This window comes from Sycon ciliatum, chromosome 9, assembly GCF_964019385.1.
Source record: "Sycon ciliatum chromosome 9, ocSycCili1.1, whole genome shotgun sequence".
Lineage (NCBI taxonomy): Eukaryota > Metazoa > Porifera > Calcarea > Leucosolenida > Sycettidae > Sycon > Sycon ciliatum.
Window position 1 is genome coordinate 12,173,544 of NC_088651.1, and position 25,817 is coordinate 12,199,360.

Below are 25,817 nucleotides of genomic sequence, written 5' to 3' on the forward strand. Positions count from 1 at the left end.
GGCAAGATTCAAATTTTTTTAACTAAGTCCATTATGCTCCCGAATGAATGCGGAAAGTGGTGGTGGAAATATGAGGTATCGGCTCTCGTAGTTGCTTATGCTTCCCCATAAACTTGTTACATTTTGGTGTTGACTGTACAATAAGCCTGTGGTTCATACGCACACACACACACCCACACACACACACACACACACACACACACACACACACACACACACACACACACACACACACACACACACACACACACACACACACACACACACACACACACACACACACACACACACACACACCTCAGACCTCAGACCTGCCCATCGCAGAAGCGATGATAGCGAACAGTTATGTTAGACATAGCAACTTGTGCTGGGATTACACCATTCAACAGCTTACAAGGCTGATGAATTGACCGCCACTATTTTTAGCACACACTACACTACACACACACACACACACGCACACACAATAAAGACAAAAGAAAGACAAAGAGTATTGCCCGATTCCCAAGTATCGCCAAAACCTCAACAAAGCAGAGAGTAATTCCCAATTCACGAATATTGCCAAAGACGCAACACCTCTTCTTCACAATGCCTGCAGATAATTTAGATCGAAAATTGGCTAAGAGAGATGCAGACCACTAGGAACCAAATGACGAGCCTGCTTTGCCCACACAACAGCTTCCCACACCCGAACTCGTGATACACAGTCTCCTTCATCTGTCAGTGGAATGCACCCCAAACGCATGTGTTCCTGCCTTGATGTCGTCGTTTATATATTGGCATTGTTGCCTTCTTACCTTTCCTGTAACTGTTTGTAAAATGATCATGTGCAACGTGCCAACCATTATAAATGGAATCTCTGCCAATACATTTAGCATGTGCTTTCTTGCCACAAGGTTGGATTCATATAGTGCGTGTCCGGTAGAGAATACAACATATGAATATTTCCCCAAATGATTTTTCGTGTAAAAATTAATTCAAGACCACTTGTTGGTGCATGAGGAAATGTTGTCGCACACAATGGTGGAGCTCTACTCCCAATTTCAAGATGTTACCTCGATGCTACTGGCCCTTGAAGATGGCCTTCGCAATCGGTGCCATAGGACAGGCTGAATTGCTGGTCAATATCTAAAGAACATGGGGTTTCTGGACCAATTTATCATAGTGGGTGAATGAGGTCCGCTTCGGGTTAAAAGGAGTAATCATTTTCAGCGAAATCGGAAATTTTGACCATATCCGGTGATATTTGGTCGTTACAGACATTGGCTCTTAAACATTTTCTTTCCTGCAATTCCTGTAACCTTATGTAAATTTGCAGCTATCATGTGTAAAGTGCCCAGCATTGTTAATGGAGCCAGTACGAAAACATTTAAAAAGTACAGTGAAGTACTTAACTACTCCTGCAATGATGGTCTTGTAAAATCTGCAATCCCGATTTGTGAGGCGAATGGAAATCTAAGTGCGACTCCTACTTGTGAGAGTAAGTAGAAACAGCCTTATTGTGCTTACAATCCTGCATAAAATTATTATTATTCCCATAGCTATGCAAAATACGTTACTTCAGTTACTTCATTAACGTCTGGCGCTAGCAAGGGTGTTCACATCTTCAATTCCTGTAGCTATGCAAACTACGTTACGTTAGTTTGTTGTTTGTTTGTTTGCTTCGCTTTATTTGTACATATTATTTGCTTTAGAAGCTGCATCTGCGCCTTGATCCTTGAAGGGTGGTGGCCTTCCTACGGATGCGGAAAACTCGGCCTCTATATAGAGAAACCGAGTCTCACGCGAACGGTTTTTCTTTACTTCACCAGAAGCACATGCAAAATCTGCCTTCTCACTGGGCGTATTGCCACAGTTCTCGCAAAATGATGAAGGTGGTGATATAAGAAAAGGAGGAAGAGGAAAATACAATCAAGAACAAGGCACAAAGAGAAGACAGAAACAAATCAATAAGGGAGTACTACCAGTAACCAATTGGAATTTGATGTATTCTTTATGAAAATAATGCAACAGATCCAAAGGTTCCAGGGTTGAGGGAATGCTGACAGTTATGCGTCTTTGAGATCTTAGGAGAGGGTAAGAGAGTTTAAGATATCGTTTGTAATTGCTTTCTTAAATGCAGAAGGAATTGTGATGGAGTGGACATTAGGCGGCAGGCAGTTCCAGTGCACACTACCAATGAACTGATCGGTGGATGGACCGGAAGGACACGGCGAAAACGGGACACAAAGCAGATGTGAAGCCTGACCACGCGTGGCACGACAGTTGACCAAATCAAAGAAAGTGCTGAAAAGACTACTGATCCTTTCAGCCCCAAGACATCTGTGAACAAAAAATTATAATTTTTGTTGATATATCTAAAGAGTCGGCGTGGAGAAAGCAATTTTATTAGTGCAATTAAGAGTATAATAGATACTATTCACTGATGAGCGGAACACGAAAATAGATTTTGAATAACATAAAAATCCTTTTAAAATTCCATGAACTCGTTGTTGTCTGGCCATGTCTGCATCTATTATACTCTTAATTGCACTAATGATATATCAAAGTAAGAGTAAGACGTCAGTAGCGTCTGGCACTAGCCAGGGTTCACACAGCTTCAATTCCGTGTTTGTTTGTGCCATCGGCACGCCTGGCGCTATCCCGTACCTGTACCCGTACCGTACAATACCGTACCATCAAAGGCAGCTGGCCAGAATATTCAAATAGGGTATTCAAATGCATGGCGAAAGAGTCAACCAAGTTGAACATGGCTCGTTCACACCGCTGGTTTTCTCCTCTTGAGGCGGAATGAGTCCAGAGGCAAACATCGTCGTCAAGCGGATTGCTGATGCTCTGGTTTCTAAGCGTAAGGAGAGCTGCAGCAAAGTCGTTTGCTGGATGCGTTGCTGCTTGGCTTTCTCTCTTGCTACGTCTGCGATCCGGTGCGTTCGAGGATCACGCTCCGTTCGCCGCCGTCAAGTCAACCTTGTGCCTGTCGACCTCGTCCAGGCTGAGGCTCGCCTTGCTAGGCATTAGCCTGACTTCACAGCCATTTTAGCTCCCTCCTTATTAAACTGTTTTCACAGCCATTGTAGCTTCCTCCGTATAAGACTGTTTTCACAGCCATTTTAGCTCATTTTCTATCGGTACTAAGCTGTTGACCCAGCACTTGTGTTTATGTTGCCCGTACTACAAGAGGTTTGGAACTGGTAAAAAAACAATTCAAATGCAAGATCAAAACGTAAAGCAACTTGGAAGAATATGTGTGTATGCAAAGTGTATCGGGGAAGGCATGCAGGGCGATAGTGCGGGTTTAAATCCCAGGTTGTGTTGAAAATAAAATGGGAGATTTTAAAAGAAGTACATGTAGAGTCAAACCTGTGACTAGCGACCACCCCTTGCCCTTGGTGCCAGCAAAAGCGGTCTTTAGTAGAGTTTTGGACGGACAACTCCCGACACATCAACATCTCCTGGCACAACAAAGGCACAGTAGTTAATTAAAATTCATACTTTTTTTACAAAAATGGCACATGATCGCTCCAGATGTGCAACAAGTTGCTTCTGGACTATCTTCTCGAGTTGTTTGGATACGATTGGCAGGAGCGACACAGGACGATAATTTGCAGCTACCGATGGATGGCTTTGAACTACTTGGTTCGCGTTAGCGATATTGTCGCTTATCTTTCAGCTTTGTTTATATGTCGCCAATGCTTACTTGGCAGTCCATTTCATCCCACTTTTGGTTAGCAAGTTAGTTTGCTAGTACCTGAAAGGTCTAGCTAGAGTTCGAGTGGATTTTGAGAGCGACAGGTGGGTGATTCTGATTGATACAGCGCCGCATCAAAATAGATTATCTGGTTACGCTGTGCAGGCAAGAGCAGCGCAAGCCACAAGAAAGTAATAGGCTACTCGGAATCAGCTCCATTTTGCTGAACGGCCGAGATCGCTCACCTCAGGGATCGCTCATCAAGCTCAGATTGCAGCTCCCTTACCTCCAGCTCCTCGCTCGGAGTATCCAGCGCGTCGTGGAGATTTGCAAGTACATGTACTGCACGCATCGTCGTCGTTCAAAATAAAATCTTGCAAAGAACGGCGTCTGATTTGAACCACACAGGCTGTCGTGCTGCCCAGGCAAAGTCCTATAGAGAAGGCGACCGTCACGATCGACTTCTCTTTAGAAAATAGCCAGGCAGCGGAGAGGAAGAGAGACGAGCTTGCAAAAGCAAGGGGGTCGATCCCGAGCAAAATTATTTGTCGCCAACGCCGAGAGCAGCGACGAGGAGGACCGAACAAAGTAGGAACCCTTCCTTGGACAATAAATTCCTCGCAGCTAGTTGTCATTCTATATCTTACCGTCCATCGTACCAAGTTTTATCACTTCAGCTGCACGCGTTCATGTCCAAAGTCTAAGTTCAAATTGTCGAAAGATAAGCGACAATATTGCTGACGCGGACCAAGTAGTCCTTTCCCCATTCCGCCTTGTCGCAGTTTTTTTTATCTTGCATGCTCGGTTAGTACTATACTATGCCTTGCCGCTTGGTTGAGGCTTAGTACGCGCGCTGGAGCCCTTTCGTGCCACAAAAGGACCTGCCTCCGAATATAGTGACTAGGCAGCATGCATGAGCCCTGTCTGTAGTAATCCTTGCATTTGTAGCACTACAACCTTCATGGAAATATGGGATAGTCTCGGATGTGGGCGTACTAGTGCTCATGGTGGAACCTTGGCTTTCCCTAGTACAGTTGCCTGCCATTGCATGCCAGACACTCCCATTGTTGCGCGCCTAGCCGAGCGCGGGGCATTTCCCTGCTGCTCGGCTGTCCGCGATAACTACGGTTTGCCGTACGCTGCAAACCTACATTAATAATAAGTGGTCCCTTCGCAGACTCTGAAAATTACAATATCTCAATAATGGTGCAGACCACAGGGGAGTTTGAGATTTATAACTGTAACATAATAATTATAACGATATCCAATGTTTTTTTAGCAGGAGTCGCAACTGCTTGTGTGTTTGTATGTATATTCCTATTGCTACTTCATTTTGCTTGTGTGTATGTGTGTGTGTGTGTGTGTGTGTGCGTGCGTGCGTGCGTGCGTGTGTGTGAATTTTCTGTGGGCATGCACCGTCATGTGTATTCGGCGGTGTTTTTTTCTTTTCAATGTGCCCATGTTTGTGTGCAGAGACAGGCCTGGGTTTGGTAGGCCATCGGTATTGTACTGGTGATGTAATTCTAAAAAGGACGCTGCACCTATTCACATTTTTACAAGCAAAGGTTCTATGTGGAAGTGTGAATGGCAAAGTTCTTGGCACAATAGCAAATGCGAATAATTGCACAATTGGTTTACTTACTTGGCAGCCAGCGTGGATAAATCAAACCGAAGGCAATATCCTACAAAATGCATATGTCACTGGAGACTCAACCCGTGTCCAATATGCTAAACAACCTGTGGTTTGTGAATTTCGTAAGTATTATGCCACGATATTTTAGCAGAAGCTCTTTCAGTATATCAAACACACACCAGTGCACACAATCGTGTTCGTATAGGTGCATGCAATGCCAAATTGCGTGATTTCATGCGCCACATAATTCAGTCGCCAGACAGCAAACCGGAGGGGCATTTGTGGACATGTGGAAAGCCTTCAACAAGGTAAAGGATAGCATTTCGGTTGAGGACCTCTTTTAACTGGGTCTCACTAGCACTGCTTTGCAAAGGTTTACAGAATACTTGATGTATCGCCGGCAATACGTGGAGACAGGAAAAACCCGAAGTACAACTTATGACAGCCAGTCAGGGGTTCCTCAAGGGTCAGTTCTCGCACCTCTGCTCTTCGTTCTGTATGTTAGGGATATTGCCCGCGGCCTTGCCCCTCATGACGTCACCACTATTCAGTTTGCTGATGACATTTCGCTGCGTGCGAACATGATCAAGTGTTTGTTCACCAATATGTTTACCCATTCCGTATTTTCTCTCTTTTCTCCCCTCCTCTTCTGGTATTATGTTTAACATTAGGTGTGGCTCAAGCGAAGGCTAGGCTGACGTCGATGCTAACACGAAAAAGCTGATGATGACTTTAGTTTCAGTGTTCGCAAAAGAACATCAAGAACCAAATTCATCATTTGGATAAGAATATTCGTAGACCATTGAATGCAATCTTCTAGGTTGTATACCTATTAATTCAAGAGCGTTCTGACAAGCTTGGGAATGATCTGTTTCCAATTGTTTTTCTTCTTCTTTCAGCTTGTGAACGCAGTTCTGGAGATCATATTGCTAGTATATCACCTGCTGGTATGGTTAAGTGTGATTTTGGATATGAGTACCTTGATGGTCAACCAGTGTGTAATGGAACAACTAAGGTTGGATCATGTACTCGTAAGTTGTAAAGCAATCATAAGATGAATAATCCTGCTACGAGGAAAGCAGTCAAGTGCATGAAGTACAAAAGTATATCCACATCAAGCATGGAGTGGACTTGTTTGTCTGTCGCCTGGCCGTGGCCATGATTAAATCAATGTAAAATTAATGAAGTTGGTTGATTCAACGAGGAGCACACGCTTCTTGCCGAACTCGACACTTGACTGACTCACGACTGCCATTCGGAGCATAAGGAGCACATTGTCCCTTCCGCTCGGCAAACCTGAGAGAAAGCACGACTCCCTGCTCAATACACAGTGTTTCGGGGGAATTCACCCCTCATCAGTTATTATACTTCCTCCGCGTCATCGAAATTGTCGCAGTTTGACTAGTGACTTGTCACTTGTTACTGACAACTCCATAAGCTAAGCCATTCAAAACGTATTACACAGTATGATAGTCTGAAGCCTAGAGTAACGTTCCACAGTTGGATTGAGAGTTTTCATGCAGAGATGAAGTCCTCGTCGTCGCTGATGTCAATGGACGCAAAAATATCGTTCCGAAATATTTCAAGGAAGGTTGAAAGTTGGTCGCGCCTCATCTCAAACGCTTTGACTTTCTCCACAGGACAAGAGCTGCTATGCTTGTCGTCTGCTAGCTCTGGATGATTTCTACTTCACCACCAACGAAGCCTAGTAAGAATACACGATCGTTGCGATGTCGGTTGATTACCGTCGGCGGAATCACCTCGATCTTGAAATGAACTTTTTTTAGCCGTGGCATGCCCATTTATTTTAGCTGTGTGGTCACAGCTCATGCAGGTAAGTGTACTATCACGTCCATCGCGCCCTCTTTTTCAGCATCACTGCCCGGCTCTGATTCACTGGTGGTACGGCACCTGCGCGTGCATCACAAAAATGTAGCACTACATGTAGAGTCTACACGCCTCTTGCAGGTACAATCATGTACTGAGTGTCTCGGCCAGAGCGACAAATTTTATCGCTGTTGCAGGCATTTAGTTTGCTGACCCCTCGATGTTTCTCCAAGCGCTGCCACTTGTTCCACGAAGTCATTCTCACCCCAGCTAAGGTAAAACAGTGATGAGTGAATGGACATAAGCACGAGAACTGTGCAGGCTTCAACGCCTGACTTATCTCAGCGAGTCGAAATTACCATCGCAGCGACATCAGCGAAGAAATTGCGTCTAGTTCAAAAATTCCAGCTTCCAATAACAGAAAATAGAACTTTGCCGTCACCCTATACTGATGACCATCGCCTATGTCCGATTCCTTACCTGTGGTACGAGTGCTGGTGAGTAAATACCCCGTTTTATATCAAAAGTCAAACTGCGACAATTTCGATGACGCGGAGGAAGTAATAATAAGAATTATTATTATTAAGAAAGGTTTGCTCCCCTTTCTTACAAATCATCGCTTACAAATCATCGCCGAAGTCGCAACCACTACTTCGTAATCATTATTATTATTATTCATTCGTCTTTTACTAGGGAATTCCCAACAGGCGTCAGCGCCTTTTCACAGGGAACCCTAGGTATACTTTCATGGATGTGCGAAATTCAGCTGGTGAACTAGACATGCGGCAAGCCGGTGGAAGTGTATTCCACCTGGCAGCGCCCAAATAAGAAATTTCACTAAAGCCATATCGGGTGTTAGCGGGGGGGGGGGGGCAGAACAAGAGCAGCAGAGACTTGGCCTCGGGTGGTGGCTGCAGTGTGAGCAACATGGGCGCGCAAGGTAAAGCGGTCTCGCAGAAGAGGACTAGCAAGTCCATTCAGGCAGCGGTAAACAAATACATAGCTTGTGAAGTTGAGGCGTTTCTCAAGTGCGTGCAAGTGTAGTAAGTGTAAGTGTAGTAAGTGTACATGTAGTGCATGCAAGTGTAGTATAGGCCAATGAGTGCGTGCAAGTGTAGTATAGGCCAATGAGTGCGTGCAAGTGTAGTATAGGCCAATGAGTGCATGCAAGTGTAGTATAGGCCAATGAGTGCGTGCAAGTGTAGTATAGGCCAATGAGTGCATGCAAGTGTAGTATAGGCCAATGAGTGCGTGCAAGTGTAGTATAGGCCAATGAGTGCGTGCAAGTGTAGTATAGGCCAATGAGTGCGTGTAAGTGTAGTATAGGCCAATGAGTGCATGCAAGTGTAGTATAGGCCAATGAGTGCGTGCAAGTGTAGTATAGGCCAATGAGTGCATGCAAGTGTAGTATAGGCCAATGAGTGCGTGCAAGTGTAGTATAGGCCAATGAGTGCGTGCAAGTGTAGTATAGGCCAATGAGTGCGTGCAAGTGTAGTATAGGCCAATGAGTGCATGCAAGTGTAGTATAGGCCAATGAGTGCGTGCAAGTGTAGTATAGGCCAATGAGTGCGTGCAAGTGTAGTATAGGCCAATGAGTGCGTGCAAGTGTAGTATAGGCCAATGAGTGCATGCAAGTGTAGTATAGGCCAATGAGTGCGTGCAAGTGTAGTATAGGCCAATGAGTGCATGCAAGTGTAGTATAGGCCAATGAGTGCGTGCAAGTGTAGTATAGGCCAATGAGTGCATGCAAGTGTAGTATAGGCCAATGAGTGCATGCAAGTGTAGTATAGGCCAATGAGTGCATGCAAGTGTAGTATAGGCCAATGAGTGCATGCAAGTGTAGTATAGGCCAATGAGTGCGTGCAAGTGTAGTATAGGCCAATGAGTGCGTGCAAGTGTAGTATAGGCCAATGAGTGCGTGCAAGTGTAGTATAGGCCAATGAGTGCGTGCAAGTGTAGTATAGGCCAATGAGTGCGTGCAAGTGTAGTATAGGCCAATGAGTGCGTGCAAGTGTAGTATAGGCCAATGAGTGCGTGCAAGTGTAGTATAGGCCAATGAGTGCATGCAAGTGTAGTATAGGCCAATGAGTGCGTGCAAGTGTAGTATAGGCCAATGAGTGCGTGCAAGTGTAGTATAGGCCAATGAGTGCGTGCAAGTGTAGTATAGGCCATTGAGTGTGTGCAAGTGTAGTATAGGCCAATGAGTGCATGCAAGTGTAGTATAGGCCAATGAGTGCATGCAAGTGTAGTATAGGCCAATGAGTGCGTGCAAGTGTAGTATAGGCCAATGAGTGCGTGCAAGTGTAGTATAGGCCAATGAGTGCGTGTAAGTGTAGTATAGGCCAATGAGTGCATGCAAGTGTAGTATAGGCCAATGAGTGCGTGCAAGTGTAGTATAGGCCAATGAGTGCATGCAAGTGTAGTATAGGCCAATGAGTGCATGCAAGTGTAGTATAGGCCAATGAGTGCATGCAAGTGTAGTATAGGCCAATGAGTGCGTGCAAGTGTAGTATAGGCCAATGAGTGCGTGCAAGTGTAGTATAGGCCAATGAGTGCATGCAAGTGTAGTATAGGCCAATGAGTGCATGCAAGTGTAGTATAGGCCAATGAGTGCATGCAAGTGTAGTATAGGCCAATGAGTGCATGCAAGTGTAGTATAGGCCAATGAGTGCGTGCAAGTGTAGTATAGGCCAATGAGTGCGTGCAAGTGTAGTATAGGCCAATGAGTGCGTGTAAGTGTAGTATAGGCCAATGAGTGCGTGCAAGTGTAGTATAGGCCAATGAGTGCATGCAAGTGTAGTATAGGCCAATGAGTGCGTGCAAGTGTAGTATAGGCCAATGAGTGCGTGCAAGTGTAGTATAGGCCAATGAGTGCGTGCCAGTGTAGTATAGGCCAATGAGTGCATGCAAGTGTAGTATAGGCCAATGAGTGCATGCAAGTGTAGTATAGGCCAATGAGTGCATGCAAGTGTAGTATAGGCCAATGAGTGCGTGCAAGTGTAGTATAGGCCAATGAGTGCATGCAAGTGTAGTATAGGCCAATGAGTGCGTGCAAGTGTAGTATAGGCCAATGAGTGCATGCAAGTGTAGTATAGGCCAATGAGTGCATGCAAGTGTAGTATAGGCCAATGAGTGCGTGCAAGTGTAGTATAGGCCAATGAGTGCGTGCAAGTGTAGTATAGGCCAATGAGTGCGTGCAAGTGTAGTATAGGCCAATGAGTGCGTGCAAGTGTAGTATAGGCCAATGAGTGCATGCAAGTGTAGTATAGGCCAATGAGTGCATGCAAGTGTAGTATAGGCCAATGAGTGCGTGCAAGTGTGGTATAGGCCAATGAGTGCGTGCAAGTGTAGTATAGGCCAATGAGTGCGTGCAAGTGTAGTATAGGCCAATGATTACTGACCATTGTTTATTCTTACATTTGTATTTCGTATTTCCTGCTCCTGTCCACGTGACGAATCGCTGGCCTTGTAAGCCGCGCACATGCTCATGTGTTTCTGGCTTTTCTCTCTCTTCTCCTCCATGACAAGTAACATTAGTTTTACTATCGACACTGTAGATCTTGATCACCCAGACTGCATTTGCTCGCAAAGAATTCTCCAAAGCAAGTAGCCTTTTCCTGGTTGGTGACATATTCTCTGCCCTGGGTATTGTGTAGGACAGGGATAGACGAGCTGCGGCCAGAGCCTTCAGCTTGCTTCAGGAGTGACCATTCTTGCTGGTTTCGCAGTGATCCATGTTTGAGCCGATCTCGGATGCGGGCAGATTCTGCTTTGCGAGACGGAGGCAATTGGCAGAGGCTTGGACTTTGGCATTGTACTCAATGAGTTGCTGGTGGCAGGTGGGGTGTCTCCTGAGACGGTTCCATGCCATGATTCTTCTTTGCCTGAGTAGCGGCTGAGCATTCCGGCGTCCACGAGGATGGATCTGTTGGTTTCGTCGAAAGTTCTTTGTGTGGGATGAAGCGATTCATGCCTTCCATGAGAACAGCGGTTACTGATCTGCAGGACGCCTCGGGGTCTTCTGATATATCCCAGTTTGCTGTTGAGTAGAAGTGCCGAAGCCGGCCCCAGTCTGCCTGAGCATACCTCCAAATGCGCCGTTTAGTCGTCGGTTCGCGAAGTGGGGTGGCATCAAAAGTGGCCACAACGGTGGCATGATCTGATGCTCCAATGGGATCCAGTATATTTACCACCACTGAGGTCTTCGAGAAGTCGCTGAGTATGAGATCCAGGGTGTTCTCACCACTTGTCGGTTGAGTAACGTGCTGGTGGAGCCCGTGGAACGCAGAGAGTTCTTCCATGTATTCACCAGCTGGTGTAGTACGTGCAACGGTCCTTTAGCTGTGCAACGTCAAACCAGCGCCGGACACTATCCTTGCTCTGCGCCCCCGCGCCGCACCGGCGATGGAAGCTGCAGAGCCATATAATTATAGCAGTCGGTGGTCGCTGCCGGATTCAGCACTCCAGATAACGGCCACGTCGGTGCATAGATGGTGGTCGTCTTGCCGCACAAGTATGAAATCTATGCAGTGCCACTGCAGCGTGCCAGGGTGCTGCCAGGTCTGTTTGAAAATGTTCCGTTTAGGGAACCAGATGTTGCATATACACAGTTGATTGAAAGCAGCAAACGACAGTAGCTCAGCTCCTGATGCATTTATGGTGTTATACCCGTGAGTGCCTCGCACATCGGACCACTCATCGCCCCTTTGGCCTGAACCAACGTGTGTGTTGAAATCGCCAAGTACGATACAACAGTCAGATGGTGGAAAGTCGTACAAGACACTTTGGACATCGTCAAAGAATTTTTCTTTCACAGTGCGACTAGCTACGTAAGTCGGGGCGTAGGCACAAACCAGAGTGAAACTCTTAGCTGACCCGTCAACGAGGGCGAACTGTAGGCGGGCAGATACAACACGAGAACTCACCGCCTTCCAGACGCAGCCACCAGCTCTCCACGCGCTCGCAGCGCAACAATCCAAAACAACTGCGACTCCTTCTCCTCGGCGGCGAGAGTCGTCTGCGCCAGGAGATGGACGGCCAGAGCTGAGGATAGTGAAACCGTCCACGACATAGCTCTCCTGTCCAAACAGTGAGTCTCCTGCAGGCCTGCTGCAGCGATATCAAACCTCCGTAGTTCCGCCACAACGCGATTTATTTTTTTGTTTTCAACTACTCGGCCAGAAACGCTTGCCGTCTCAATGGCTCCGTCTCGCTCCACCAGGGACATGACATTCCAGCATCCAATTCGCAACAGATGGCGTCTCCTTCTATCTCTCCTCTTTTCAAGAAATTTCATGGTGCGTGATGGAATCCACTCGGGGGCTTGTCAAACCTCCGCGAGTGGCGATGAAGGGCGCAGTCAAAGGTGACGGCATCAAACGCCATCCCGTTCTTTAGCTGTGTCGGTCCCCTCATCGAAAGCGCTTTGCTGGCCTTGAGGCGGCCCGGAGAGAGTTTACTGAAAGGTTTTGGCCAGAGAAAACTGGAGCTCGAAAAAGGCAAACCGTCCCCCACGAGTACAAGGGACAACGTAGCCACACGAACGCCGTCCGTCACGTGTCTGGACCCGGTTCTTGTAGAGGAGGGCCTCACAGTGAACACCGGATCAGTGTCACCCCTTGAAGATGTTACTGATCACCACCTAGTTAAAGTGCTACATTAGTTAGCAGACTAAAACCCCCCTCCCCCCCCCCCCCCCCCCACCTGAGCATAGCTATCGTCTCGTTCGAAAGCCGGGCATTTCCCGTATTGACTATTAGTCCAAGGGCCCATTTGAAATTTCTCACTTTTATAGGACAGCCATAGGACAGGCTGAATTGATGGATTCGTTCGAGGGACTCAGGCAGTCGCGTGTCAAAAGTGGGAAGGATAAACATTACTACATAACTTGGATCAGTGTACGAACATAGTTGGTTTGGCTGCACTGTGTTGTTGCGAGCACAAGTAATCCCCTGTTCTTATACCTTGTTTGGATGTGTTTCAGTTCGTGTTTTTATCGATTATTTTGATTTTGGGCAATATCTAAAGAACATGGGGTGCCTGGACCAAATTATCATAGTGGGTGAATGAGGTCCGCTTTTGGTTAAAAGGAGATATTTGACCGTTACAGATATTGATTCTTAATCGTTTTCTTTTTGGAATTCCTGTAACCGTATGTAAATTTGCAGCTATCATGTGTAACGTGCCCAGTATTGTTAATGGATACAGTATGAAAACATTTACAAAGTACAGTGAAGTACTAAACTACTCCTGCAATGATGGTTTTGTAAAATCTGCAATCCCGATTTGTGAGGCGAATGGAGTTCTAAGTGCGACTCCTACTTGTGAGAGTAAGTGGAAACAGCCTTATTCTGCTTACATTCCTTCTTATTTTAAATTATTATTATTCCCGTAGCTATGCAAAAGACATTACTTCAGTTACTTCATCAACGTCTGGCGCTAGCCAGGGTCCACACATCTTTAATTCCCGTAGCTATGCAAAAGACGTTACGTCAGTAACGTCTGGCGCTAGCCAGGGTACCCACAGCTTTAATTCCGTGTTTGTTTGTTTGTGCCATCGGCATACCTGGCGCTACCCCATACCGTACCGTACTGTACCGTACTGTACCATCAAAGACAGCTGGCCAGAATATTCAAATGGGGCTTTCAAATGCAAGATCATAACGTAAAGCAACTTGGAAGAATGAGTGTGTATGCGAAGTGTATCGGGGGAATGCATTCAGGGCGATAGTGCGGGTTCGAATCCCAGGTTGTCTTAAAAATAAAATAGGATTGAAAAAAAGTACATATGTAATGAATGCCCAAATTTATTTATAGCTTCATTTCGATTGCAGTATAATATCACGGATGAAAAAGTTCGACTTATTGCTGCCAATATCAGTTTGGACATTGGCATCAAATGTTCCTTGACTGTAAGTATTACGCTATCACTTCTTTTATCCTGAACAATGACACATTTAGTACTTGGGTTGAGGCTGTTTGAAGTGCACAGCCAGAAGAACGAGCATTTGCGGTTTCGTAACTCTGAGTTTCACGAACTGAATCCATCATCCAATGAAAATTGATATTCCGACCCCGCCCTGAGAGTTCTGCTACATACCATGAGTGTGGCATGCCCAGCATAAAAATTACCATGTGATATGTAGCGAGATATACAGTGTGTGAGAAAGCGTTAGTTATCTGTGGGTGATATTGTCCTGGAATCACGTGACACAGGTCGACAAGAGATGATATTTCACCTAGCTGCAGGGAGAAAGTGCTATTTGAAATATATATGGGCCGCGTTCAGCTAAAACATGTCTTTGGGTTTTGGTAAAAAAAAAAGAAAAAGAGAAAAGACGAAATGGAAAACTGTTTTTGCCAAGCACGTTCACGCTGTGCTTTATTCATGAACCGATAGCGGAAGAGTATGAAAGGGCAATGCTGCCCAGAGCATCCTGGTGCTTTCCAAGAAAACCTTTGCCCGTGACTTGGAACTAATGCCATTGATATGCTGGATTGAACTCAGACGGCGAGCCAATTTCATTATGGTAAAAAGCAGAAGGACAAAATGTCCCGAGTTATAACTAACTGTCCACCAACTCTATCCAGATCATATACAGCCATAACTCGTAGCATTTTGTCTGTCTCTTTTTTACCATAATATGCTCAATTCTGTGTCATTATCAGAATTTCTCCTTTGTATTGTGCTCCTCCGCAAAAGCCACATGTTTGTCACTGTGTTCGACTGCTCGGAAACTGTCCTTCACTCTTTCAAAGTGTATGAATTTCAAAGCGGTGCTTGGGGCATATTTAAACTACCTGGCTGCCCTGTACTGCATTCAATAGGTCAAGTAAGGTTTCAAAACCTGTTTAGTGGAATAAAAAATATAGAAAATTTTCATTCTCTTTTAGCTGGTTGTGACCCATATAACCCCCCCCCCCCCTTGGGAACCCTACCAGCAAAGCAAGTATCAGACCAAAGAAAAGGTCAAGGAATACCTACAGTGAGCATTGAAAGTGCATCTCACTTTTCAGGTGAGGCTAAAAAAAGGGACTTGTACAATTATATAGCAGAAGCACATGCGTTCTGCTAACGTCAATGGAATTTTGAAAATATATGTTTCAATTATATCACTCTTGAATCACGTACTTGGATGTGATGTGCTAAAGCTGCCTGATAGTTTTCTATAGTAAGTTAGTTACTGATATCTAGTGATTAGACTGACAACATCTTGACAGACCACCTTGAGGTATCATGGGTAATGCAGTGATTTTTTTAATTTTCTTTCGTGTGCAAATCAGATCTTCCGGGTATAACCATACCAACTCCACCAGTGCCAGCGCAAGGAAAAGGTCAAACATCTCAAAGTCCAGGGCAGTTCCAACCAACTTCTCCAATGACCAATACAGAGGGATCTGATATTTCTGGTGAGCACAAAGAGGGATTGTTCTGGTTATATCAGGCAGCAATATATTGATTGTGTGACTGCAGATCTGATTATATTTCTGATTAGCACAAAGTGGGCTTGTTCTGCTTGTATAAAGCAGCAGGACTGGGAACTCCTTCAATCCTAGATAAATCCCCATGCACAATAATTTTGGAATCCCAATCACTCTTTAGGATCAGTTTGGAACTTCTTCAATACCGGATTGTGATGGATTTCCAACTGATGATCGTCACAAGAAAGCGTGACTGGAATCTTAAAACTAACCTTGCCTTGTGTTGTCGAGTAATGAATGAACAAACTATTTATTTATAGCTTCATTCCGATTTCAGTATATCCTGGCAGGGATCGATTTATCCAGGATTTATCCGGGTTTGCATCGCAGTTTGCGGATCAAAATTCACTGGTTACAATTCGGTTTTCGTTTTTTATCGCCCAAAAGTGCGTTGCACTGGCCATGCATACCGGTATGTACAAAACCATTCTGTACTGATTGTGTGCAGTTTACATGCTACTGTTGTGCACACTACTGACTAGGGAGTAGTATTTTACTACTCCAACCAACTGGCCTGTCCTGGTCAGTCCGCACGCGGGTCGCGGATAGCGCTCTGGATGATTTTGGACACTGCACTCTTTTGAAGTTTTGTACACAGTGACAACTTTCCATTAATTTAAGTTCTCCTTTCTTCTTTCACTGTCAAGCTCAATTCAGTTTGCTTGTGTTCGACAAGACACAGTTGAAGTAGATGGTTCTTAGTGTCATGTAGCCAACATGTCAGTGAATCTGATCACTGTCCAGCAGTGGGAAAAAGAACTGGACCCGCCAGCAATGTCGTTTCGTGTCGATGGAGAAAAGCGAAAATTCTGTACACTTTGCACGGAATGTCACGATCGTTTGAGCGCTTTCCTGAGCTTTCTTTGTCGAAGGAATAAGTGGAACTAACCTGTTGACGGATACTGTGTTGTGAAGAACTTGAAGTCGGATGGACGCTGAACATGTAACAGACAGAGAGAGACACACAGAGAGACACAGAGAGAGACACAGAGAGACACAGAGAGCCAGAGAGAGACAGAGAAAGAAAGAGAGAGAGGGAGAGAGAGAGCGAGAGAGAGAGAGAGAGAGAGAGAGAGAGAGAGAGAGAGAGAGACAGTGCTAGCTTTCCCATTGACACAGCGCCACACCAGGTCGAGCTGCTTCTGGGCGTAGCACTCGCGAACTCTGTTCAGGTACATCCGTTCGAGCAGAGGCTCTCAGGTGTCAGTAGACCTTTGTGTTAAATGATTGAAACCGTATTTTGTGTGGGCATTGCGACAGAAGCCTGCCAGGAAGGGAGTTCCATCGGCCAATACAGCAGTACGGGAATGACCGCTTCACAACGGATGGAGCTGAGACAGGGAGCGTGTCTCACAGTTGATAGGCGTGGCTAGTGGCAATATTGTGCTTGTTCCTGGTTCTGGGGTTAGCTGGAGAAACGCGATGCGGTGGCAAAACAGCAAGTAGCTGAGGAGGACCAGTGATGAAATGCAATTTGTACCTGCACGAGAGTGCAGCAAAAGTCCGGCGGACAGCCAGACTGGGGAGAATTGCACCACTGCCAATGATCCGCATCACAGGGCGTTGAACATTATCCAGACGTTGGATGTGGCTGGCTGGCCCGCCCATCACACAAGTTGGGCATACTCCATCAGGAGCCTCACGAATGCCTAGTAGACAGTCCTTCGGCCACCTGGCGTTAGAATGTGAGCCGCTCGTCGGAGAAAGCCGAGGCGCTGCTGGGTGCGGATGGTCACGGCCCCGAGGTGACTAAGGAAGGACAATTTGGAGTCAAATCGAACTCAACGCAGTGATATGCTGGTTTCCTCCGGTACAGGGGTACCACCAAACAGGATTGGGGGTAGGTCTAGGTCAGTGCGTCGGAGGGTAGCAGTCCTAGTCTGTGACTTGGTGGGCTCGAACGACACTTTCCACCGGCAACCCGACTAGTGCAGGCGGTTTGTAGATATCTGCAAGGCCTGTGCAGCGACCCGAGGGCACTGTGCTGAGGATACTAAAATGTATATTGTCGTATCGTCCGCGTAGGCCCCACGCTTAGCATTGCCAACAAGAACATCGATAGCGTCATACACGTATATTAAACAGCGTAGTGCCCACGATACTGCCCTGGGGCCGTATGCCATCAAGATATGACGATAGCCAGCTATGGAGAGTGCCAGTAATGCCGAGCTGCCTGACCTTGCAGAGAAGGCCACGTGGGAGACCCGGTCAAAGGCCCCGGCTATATCAGCTGCGAGAATTCGTGCCGCGCCGCCTTTGCCAACAATGTCCAGCCAGACGTTAAGAAGCGCCTGCAGTGCGTCTGCCGTACCGAGACCCGTACAGATCTCAAAATGGTGGGGAGTGAGGAGCTGCTGGCGCTCGAGATGGTTCATCAGTTGGCGATTGACAATAGTTTCCATTACTTTAGACTCGGATAGAAAGCCAAGGATAAATTTATAGTAAAGAAAAAAGGACCAAGAAACTGCAAGTCAGGCTATAATGTGCACTAACACCACCAGTTGCTTTACAATCAGCTCATGCAATAACATTTCACGAGACTGACCGATGGTACTGACAGCACTGGTGGTACTGGAAATTATAGCCTAACTTTCAGTTTCTTGGTCCTTTTTTCTTTACTATAAATTACTTTAGACTTTATTTATAATAGCGAGACTGGGCGGTAGTTTTCAGAACAGAGCGCGAGGACCGTTTGTGGATCGGCACCATGTTTGAAAGTACAGGCAATGGGGCCTTCTCACAAGGAGACCAGATGACCAGATGACCAGAAACCAGATGACCAGATTCGCATCAAACATGTTCCGTATCTGTGGGTTTTTATCTCATTATTATTATTATTATTATTATTATTTGGAAAGGATTGGGAGAACTTCAAATTCAAAGTATCAGTCGGGGAAGTGAACTGCCTGAAAAGAGAAAAAAACGCCAGACCCACCAGGACTCGAACCTGGGACCCTGCTTGTCATGAGCAATGCTCTAACCACTGAGCTATGGGACCAGGCTGAACCTAGAAGGCTCTGACAAGTTTTTCACTCCAAAGGCAGCTCACAACACGTGCCACACATACTGATGGCACGTACTGATGGCATACTGATGGCACTTTCTTTCACCTCTGGCAGTTTCCAGAAACTGACCGTGGTTGGTCCCCTGGGGGAGGGAAAAAGACCCAAGTGCCATCGGTATGTGTGGCACGTGTTGTGAGCTGCCTTTGGAGTGAAAAACTTGTCAGCGCCTTCTAGGTTCAGCCTGGTCCCATAGCTCAGTGGTTAGAGCATTGCACATGACAAGCAGGGTCCCAGGTTCGAGTCCTGGTGGGTCTGGCGTTTTTTTCTCTTTTCAGGCAGTTCACTTCCCCGACTGATACTTTGAATTATTATTATTATTATTCCTGGTGGTGACAGTCAATTTTTTCTTCAGACTTTTCCCGTTTGTCTCTTCCCCTCAAACCAGTTAATATTATTATTATTATTATTTTCACTAGTTTGAGGAAAAGAGACAAACGGGAAAAGTCTGAAGAAAAAATTGACTGTCACCACCAGGAATAATAATAATAATAATAATTCAAAGTATGCAGAGCTACAAGAAAAAATGTCAACGACCATTTGCGGGGCAGGACGTTTGAGTGGTCCACAGACAAGTTATGATCTCTTGATCCTGGTCAGCATACCTGCTGACTATACAGACTGCTCCCCCCCCCCCCCCCCATAGTGCATACCCTTCTATGATCCCCTTTGCTGAACCTTAAACATTGTCTCTCTCAGTTCTCTAACCTTTGGAACTACCATCTCTCTCCATCTTCATATTTACATGGTTCCTTTACCATTGTGATATCCTTTCTCAATCTCCACCTCACTTCATGATCGTTCTGCGAAGGTGCTCCTGCACAACAACTATCCACGATTATCTGAATTCAATTTTGAGAATTCATATTTAAGACTTGACCGACAAGGCGATAATTATTATTGTAAAGAAAAGGAGAAGAGTGTGGTGCAACTTCGGCGATACATGAGCCGCAATCAGCGAAAACGACCCTTAGAGGTTTCGTAATTTTTTCAAGAAAAATGTCGATTTGTGACGTTCAACGATTTTTGATCGCGCTGCGAACAGCGCGACGAGTTCTTCTTGATTTCCTTGCTTGAATTTATTTGAAGTTAGTTGAAGTGGTGTCGAGTGGCGACTCGAGTGTTCCTTGATCTTGTTGCGATGGCTGCGGACGCCAGAGCTGTTCGCAGAGCACACGCGGCAGTCATTGTGTACAGCTAGCTCGAGCCTGGTGGGGAGTGGATGCTGAAGTAGCCGCTGAAGTTCAGAGTGAGGATGAGACGTTCTTTGGTTCCGACATCGACATCGATGTCGACAGCGAGGCGGAATCGCAGCCGTCATCTCCTGCTGCGTTGCGGCTCAAGGTGGTCGATGACTCGTCAGAGTCGGAAGATGAGAAGTCATCACCGGAGATAAATTCTGAGTCTGGGGCTAGTGACGGCAGCGACGTCGTGTCGTCAGCTGCGCAGGAAGAAATGGAAGACATTGCGGAACGACTCCACGCAGGATGCAGCTGCAAATAAGTCGATCATGTCTCCGCACTCGTCCGCTATTCTTTGTCATTCTAGCTGCTTACTGCGCTATTTCAAAGGTATTCAAGCTGCCTACCCACCTAAAAATGCTGAATATTTATTGTACACATATATCGTATACATACATTGCACCAATTTGGAGTACATCTTGTATATTGGTGTATACACCCGTTTTGAATCGGAATATTGAACTTTTTCTTGGCTGAGGTCCTTCAGTAGATGTGTTTCAACAAATTTCTAACCAAAAAGGAATTTTGAAAAATTTGACCCTAAGGGCTGTTTTCGTTGGTTGAGGCCCACATGAGCAACGGTGTGTTGCTCTCTACACGGGACTGCGCGGTTTACCTACCAGCTTGAATTCTCACTTGACAGACTCACAACTACCATCCAGAGCACACGAGAAGTCCATCGAACCGTCCACTCGGCAAACCTGCAAGAAAGCACCACTCCCTGCTCAATACACAGTTTCATGGAACTCACCCTTCATCTGTTCAGCTTGAGTAGGCTGGAGAGGATTGTGCCTGAGGAGTACCACTTATAATAGTGCTCTCCATGAACAAACATCACCAGGGATACAAGTTTACAGAGATGTCCGTTTCCAGCGCGACAAACACCTCGTGAACACCAGAATAATAGCAGCGTGGGTCAGTGTTGCTCATAGAGGTGCTGAACAGGCGCTGAGGACTGTTGGCCATTCACAACGCTGTTGCCTCCAAACCATCTAATTCGGAAGCCCACGCTGGGGACAGCATTGTGAAGAAGAGGTTGGTGCGACTTCGGCGATACTTGGGGAATTGTGTGTTGCTCCCTACATGGGAGCTAGCGGTTTTCCTGCCAACTTGAATTCTCACTTGACTGACTCACGACTACCATCCAGAGCACACCAGGAGTCCATCGTACCATCCACTCAGCAAGCTTGCAAGAAAGCATCACTCCCTGCTCAAAACTCAGTGTTTCGGGGAATTCACCCATCATTAGTTGAGTAGACTGAGGAAGATTGTGCCTGAGGAGCACCACTTATACAGTGCTCCCCAAGTACAAACATCACCAGAGAGAAAAACTTACAGAGCCCAGCGCAGGCTTTGCGAATTAGATGATTTCCAGGAAACAATGGTGTGAATGGCCAGCGGTCCTCAGCTCTTGTTCAGCACCTCCATGGGTGACACTGACCCACGCTGCTATCTGGTGTTCACTAGGTATTTGTTGCGCTGGAAACGGAGCGTCTTACATGTGATTTCTAACGACAATGAGCAGAAAACAAGTGCGTGAGAACTAAGAGATGTAACGTTCTGACCGCCTTAGAGACATTATTACATATCATGCATGAGTAGCTTCTTACCTTCTTTCTTGGATTCCTAAAATACTCCATGTTTTCCCTTTTGCAGATGTCGATGAATGCTTGACTATGTGCAAAGGCAATGGGACCAGTTGCACCAACACAGTTGGGAGTTACAAATGTGAATGCCAAACGGGATTTGATGGAGATGCACCTTCTTGCACTGGTTAGTACATTGGTTAGTACACTGGTTAGTACACTGGTTAGTACACTGGTTAGTGCACTGGTTAGTACACTGGTTAGTACACTGGTTAGTACACTGGTTAGTACACTGGTTAGTACACTGGTTAGTACACTGGTTAGTACACTGGTTAGTACACTGGTCAGTACACTGGTTAGTACACTGGTTAGTACACTGGTTAGTACACTGGTTAGTACACTGGTCAGTACACTGGTTAGTACACTGGTCAGTACACTGGTTAGTACACTGGTTAGTACACTGGTTAGTACACTGGTTAGTACACTGGTTAGTACACTGGTTAGTACACTGGTTAGTACACTGGTTAGTACACTGGTTAGTACACTGGTTAGTACACTGGTTAGTACACTGGTTAGTACACTGGTTAGTGCACTGGTTAGTGCACTGGTTAGTACACTGGTTAGTACACTGGTTAGTACACTGGTTAGTACACTGGTTAGTACACTGGTTAGTACACTGGTTAGTACACTGGTTAGTACACTGGTTAGTACACTGGTTAGTTCACTGGTTAGTGCACTGGTTAGTACACTGGTTAGTACACTGGTTAGTACACTGGTTAGTACACTGGTTAGTACACTGGTTAGTACACTGGTTAGTACACTGGTTAGTACACTGGTTAGTACACTGGTTAGTACACTGGTTAGTACACTGGTTAGTACACTGGTTAGTACACTGGTTAGTGCACTGGTTAGTACACTGGTTAGTACACTGGTTAGTACACTGGTTAGTACACTGGTTAGTACACTGGTTAGTACACTGGTTAGTACACTGGTTAGTACACTGGTTAGTGCACTGGTTAGTACACTGGTTAGTACACTGGTTAGTACACTGGTTAGTGCACTGGTTAGTACACTGGTTAGTACACTGGTTAGTGCACTGGTTAGTACACTGGTTAGTACACTGGTTAGTACACTGGTTAGTACACTGGTTAGTACACTGGTTAGTACACTGGTTAGTACACTGGTTAGTACACTGGTTAGTACACTGGTTAGTACACTGGTTAGTACACTGGTTAGTACACTGGTTAGTACACTGGTTAGTACACTGGTTAGTACACTGGTTAGTGCACTGGTTAGTACACTGGTTAGTACACTGGTTAGTACACTGGTTAGTACACTGGTTAGTACACTGGTTAGTACACTGGTTAGTACACTGGTTAGTACACTGGTTAGTACACTGGTTAGTACACTGGTTAGTACACTGGTTAGTACACTGGTTAGTGCACTGGTTAGCAGTTTGGTTCCGCTGGTCTGTTCTGAGAAGCAGTGATCCCTCGTTCAATGTGTATTTTACTCCAATTTTGACTTTTTCCAAATATCCCCGATATTGAGAGTCTTTGGACCAAACGATAAATTCTACATTTTTCTACTTCGAGGTAATAATTTCAAACTACCTTAACTTGGTCAATTCTCAGTTGTTTGGGGAGAAAAATATATAGGAAGAAGAAAAAACACCCAGCTGTCGTCTCGAACAATAACCGAACCGATAGGATGAAAGGTGAGTGAGTTACGACACACGTAACGTTCGTCACTGTCAATTGGCGCTCAGGCCCGCAATGCGTGACTAAACGGCCAGGGTTTTCCCTGAACCCGTCGGCTGTTGGCAATGATACACTCGTTCAAATTTGAACAGAGTTTCCCGCGAGTGCCTTCAAAAACTCAGCTTCATACGATCGAGGAAAGTGTGATAGCAGATGGAGAACGATCTAGAGCGAGAGCCTTGCGCTTAAACGCCTTTGCTGGCTTGCAGCGCTGGTCAAGCACATCTCGTGGTACTCGAGTTTGAGCTCATCGTGTTCTCGTTAGGGGCTTTCCAGGATGACCAAGATGATAACAATTGTCCCAGGGAAACTAAAGTTACGTCCAATTCAAGGTAAAGAATTTGAGGCCACAATTCTTCACATACATTGAAACAGTTTAGTCTGAATTTCTTCTACCTGTTCCGAGTGGGAAAAATAGTTGAGGAAGTTAATTTTATACTTGTAGCTGGTTGATTGACCCATGTGTGTTAATCTATTCCTCTTATAGATATCAATGAGTGTAACACCATGTGTGTTAATCTATTCCTCTTATAGATATCGATGAGTGTAACAGCATGTGTGTTAATCTATTCCTCTTATAGATATCGATGAGTGTAACAGCATGTGTGTTAATCTATTCCTCTTATAGATATCGATGAGTGTAACACCATGTGCAGTAGTACATCGTCACAATGCAACAACACTTTGGGAAGTTTTGTGTGCACCTGCAATCCTGGATACACTGCTGATGGGACTACCTGTACAGGTTAGCAATGGTGTATAGTGAGTGTGTTCGATTGTGCACGCGAATCGATTCATGATTCCATTCATGATTCGAATCGCGCTATTCACGTCATCCCATGTGAATAGGGTGAATGGATTCCGAATCGATTCCAGGGATCATAACATGAAATCGAACGGCGAGATTCCATTCATGAATCGATTCAAGTGCGTAATCGAACACACTCACTTTGTTTGTGTGTGTGCGTGCGTGTGTCTGTGTGTGGGTGTGGGTGTCACGCACGTGCGTTTGTTTGTATGTGTGTGTCCACCAAAAAAATTTTTCGAGGCATGCTCCATACGATTTTTTGGCACGATGAATCCGTGTGGACTGGCTTTCATACGAACCATGTTTTGAAGGGAGATTTGCGTCATCGGATGCAGAAAGATTTTTCAAGTACAAATTTGGTACGAGAAACATCGATTTTCCGCAGGTTTTAATTTCGGTACAAATGTTCAAAATAACAAGGCATAGCGCAGGAGTCGATCCCGAGAAAAATATTTGTCACCAGCGCCGAGAGCAGCGAGGACGAGGAGGACCGAAAAAAGTATGAACCCTTCCTCGGACAATAAATTTCTCATAGCTAGTTGTCATTCTATACCTTACCTTCCATCGTACCAAGTTTTATCACTTCAAGTGCACGCATTGATGTCCAAAGTCTAAGTTCAAATTGTCGAAAGATAAGCGACAATATTGCTGACGCGGACCAAGTATTATCATAAGACTTTAGCATTCTCGTCCACATTTTGTCAAAGGGACCGGCTGAAGTGCGACCTGAAGTGCTAAACTGGTGGTCTGGGTCAGTTACAACTAAACCACTCTACTTGTAAATGTGTACGTCCCGCAGTATTCATACATGTACAGTCAGACCTCGCTTATCCGGTCCTCTTTTATCCGGATCCCTCGCCATCCGGAAGAACGTCGCTGGTTCCCGATTTACAGCATATGCCATGCATACACACAGTATGTGTATTTGATTATCCGGTTCCCTCGCCTATCCGGATATTCTTCTGGAAAACGGATGTGTGCGGTTATGCGAGGTCTGACTGTACCACTTCACAGGGCGTCGGTACGCTGAATGCTCACTTCGGACCGGATTTCACCGAGCACAATTGTTTTCATAAGCCATCCACTACACCTGCTGCTTAGCCGTCGCCATACATTTTCACTTGATGTACTTGCCAGCTATTTGAGGTGGACATTGACTGACATTGACTGACATTGACTGACATTGACTGACATTGACTGACATTGACTGACATTGACTGACATTGACTGACATTGACTGACATTGACTGACATTGACTGACATTGACTGACATTGACTGACATTGACTGACATTGACTGACATTGACTGACATTGACTGACATTGACTGACATTGACTGACATTGACTGACATTGACTGACATTGACTGACATTGACTGACATTGACTGACATTGACTGACATTGACTGATCTGCCGGGGGATTAGGTAAAAGGTGATCGATCGCTTGATATGGTCTCGCCAAGAGTCCATAATCGCCCCAGAGTGCGCAACTGGGATGGGGTTGTGGGACGGTGTACTCCAGTGGAACCTGTCTAAAACGGCCGCTCAAGGGACCTTCAAAACGAGGTCTCTGTTACCAGGTGGTCTCCTCATCCAGTGTCATTTGACTGGAAATAGCATCCCTTGGTGCTGGTTTCAGTGGTCTTCAAGGACATGTGGTCGCCTTATCTGAGTGGTCACCTTGACCGGTTTTACCAAGAGTCCATAAGCCCCAGAGTGTGCAATGCCA

At 45.7% G+C, this 25,817-nt stretch overlaps 1 protein-coding gene across 1 annotated transcript in view; it reads left to right on the forward strand.

Annotated features, from left to right (window-relative positions):
• The window catches only part of LOC135825106 (uncharacterized), a 78,013-nt gene that overhangs the window by 47,575 nt on the left and 4,621 nt on the right, over positions 1-25,817 (forward strand). The window contains exons 11-17 of the mRNA XM_065337843.1: positions 1,319-1,480; positions 5,162-5,443; positions 6,221-6,352; positions 13,316-13,477; positions 15,432-15,557; positions 21,589-21,705; positions 23,907-24,023. Coding sequence (XP_065193915.1) covers positions 1,319-1,480; positions 5,162-5,443; positions 6,221-6,352; positions 13,316-13,477; positions 15,432-15,557; positions 21,589-21,705; positions 23,907-24,023 — 1,098 coding nt within the window. The remainder of the gene's footprint in view (positions 1-1,318; positions 1,481-5,161; positions 5,444-6,220; positions 6,353-13,315; positions 13,478-15,431; positions 15,558-21,588; positions 21,706-23,906; positions 24,024-25,817) is intronic.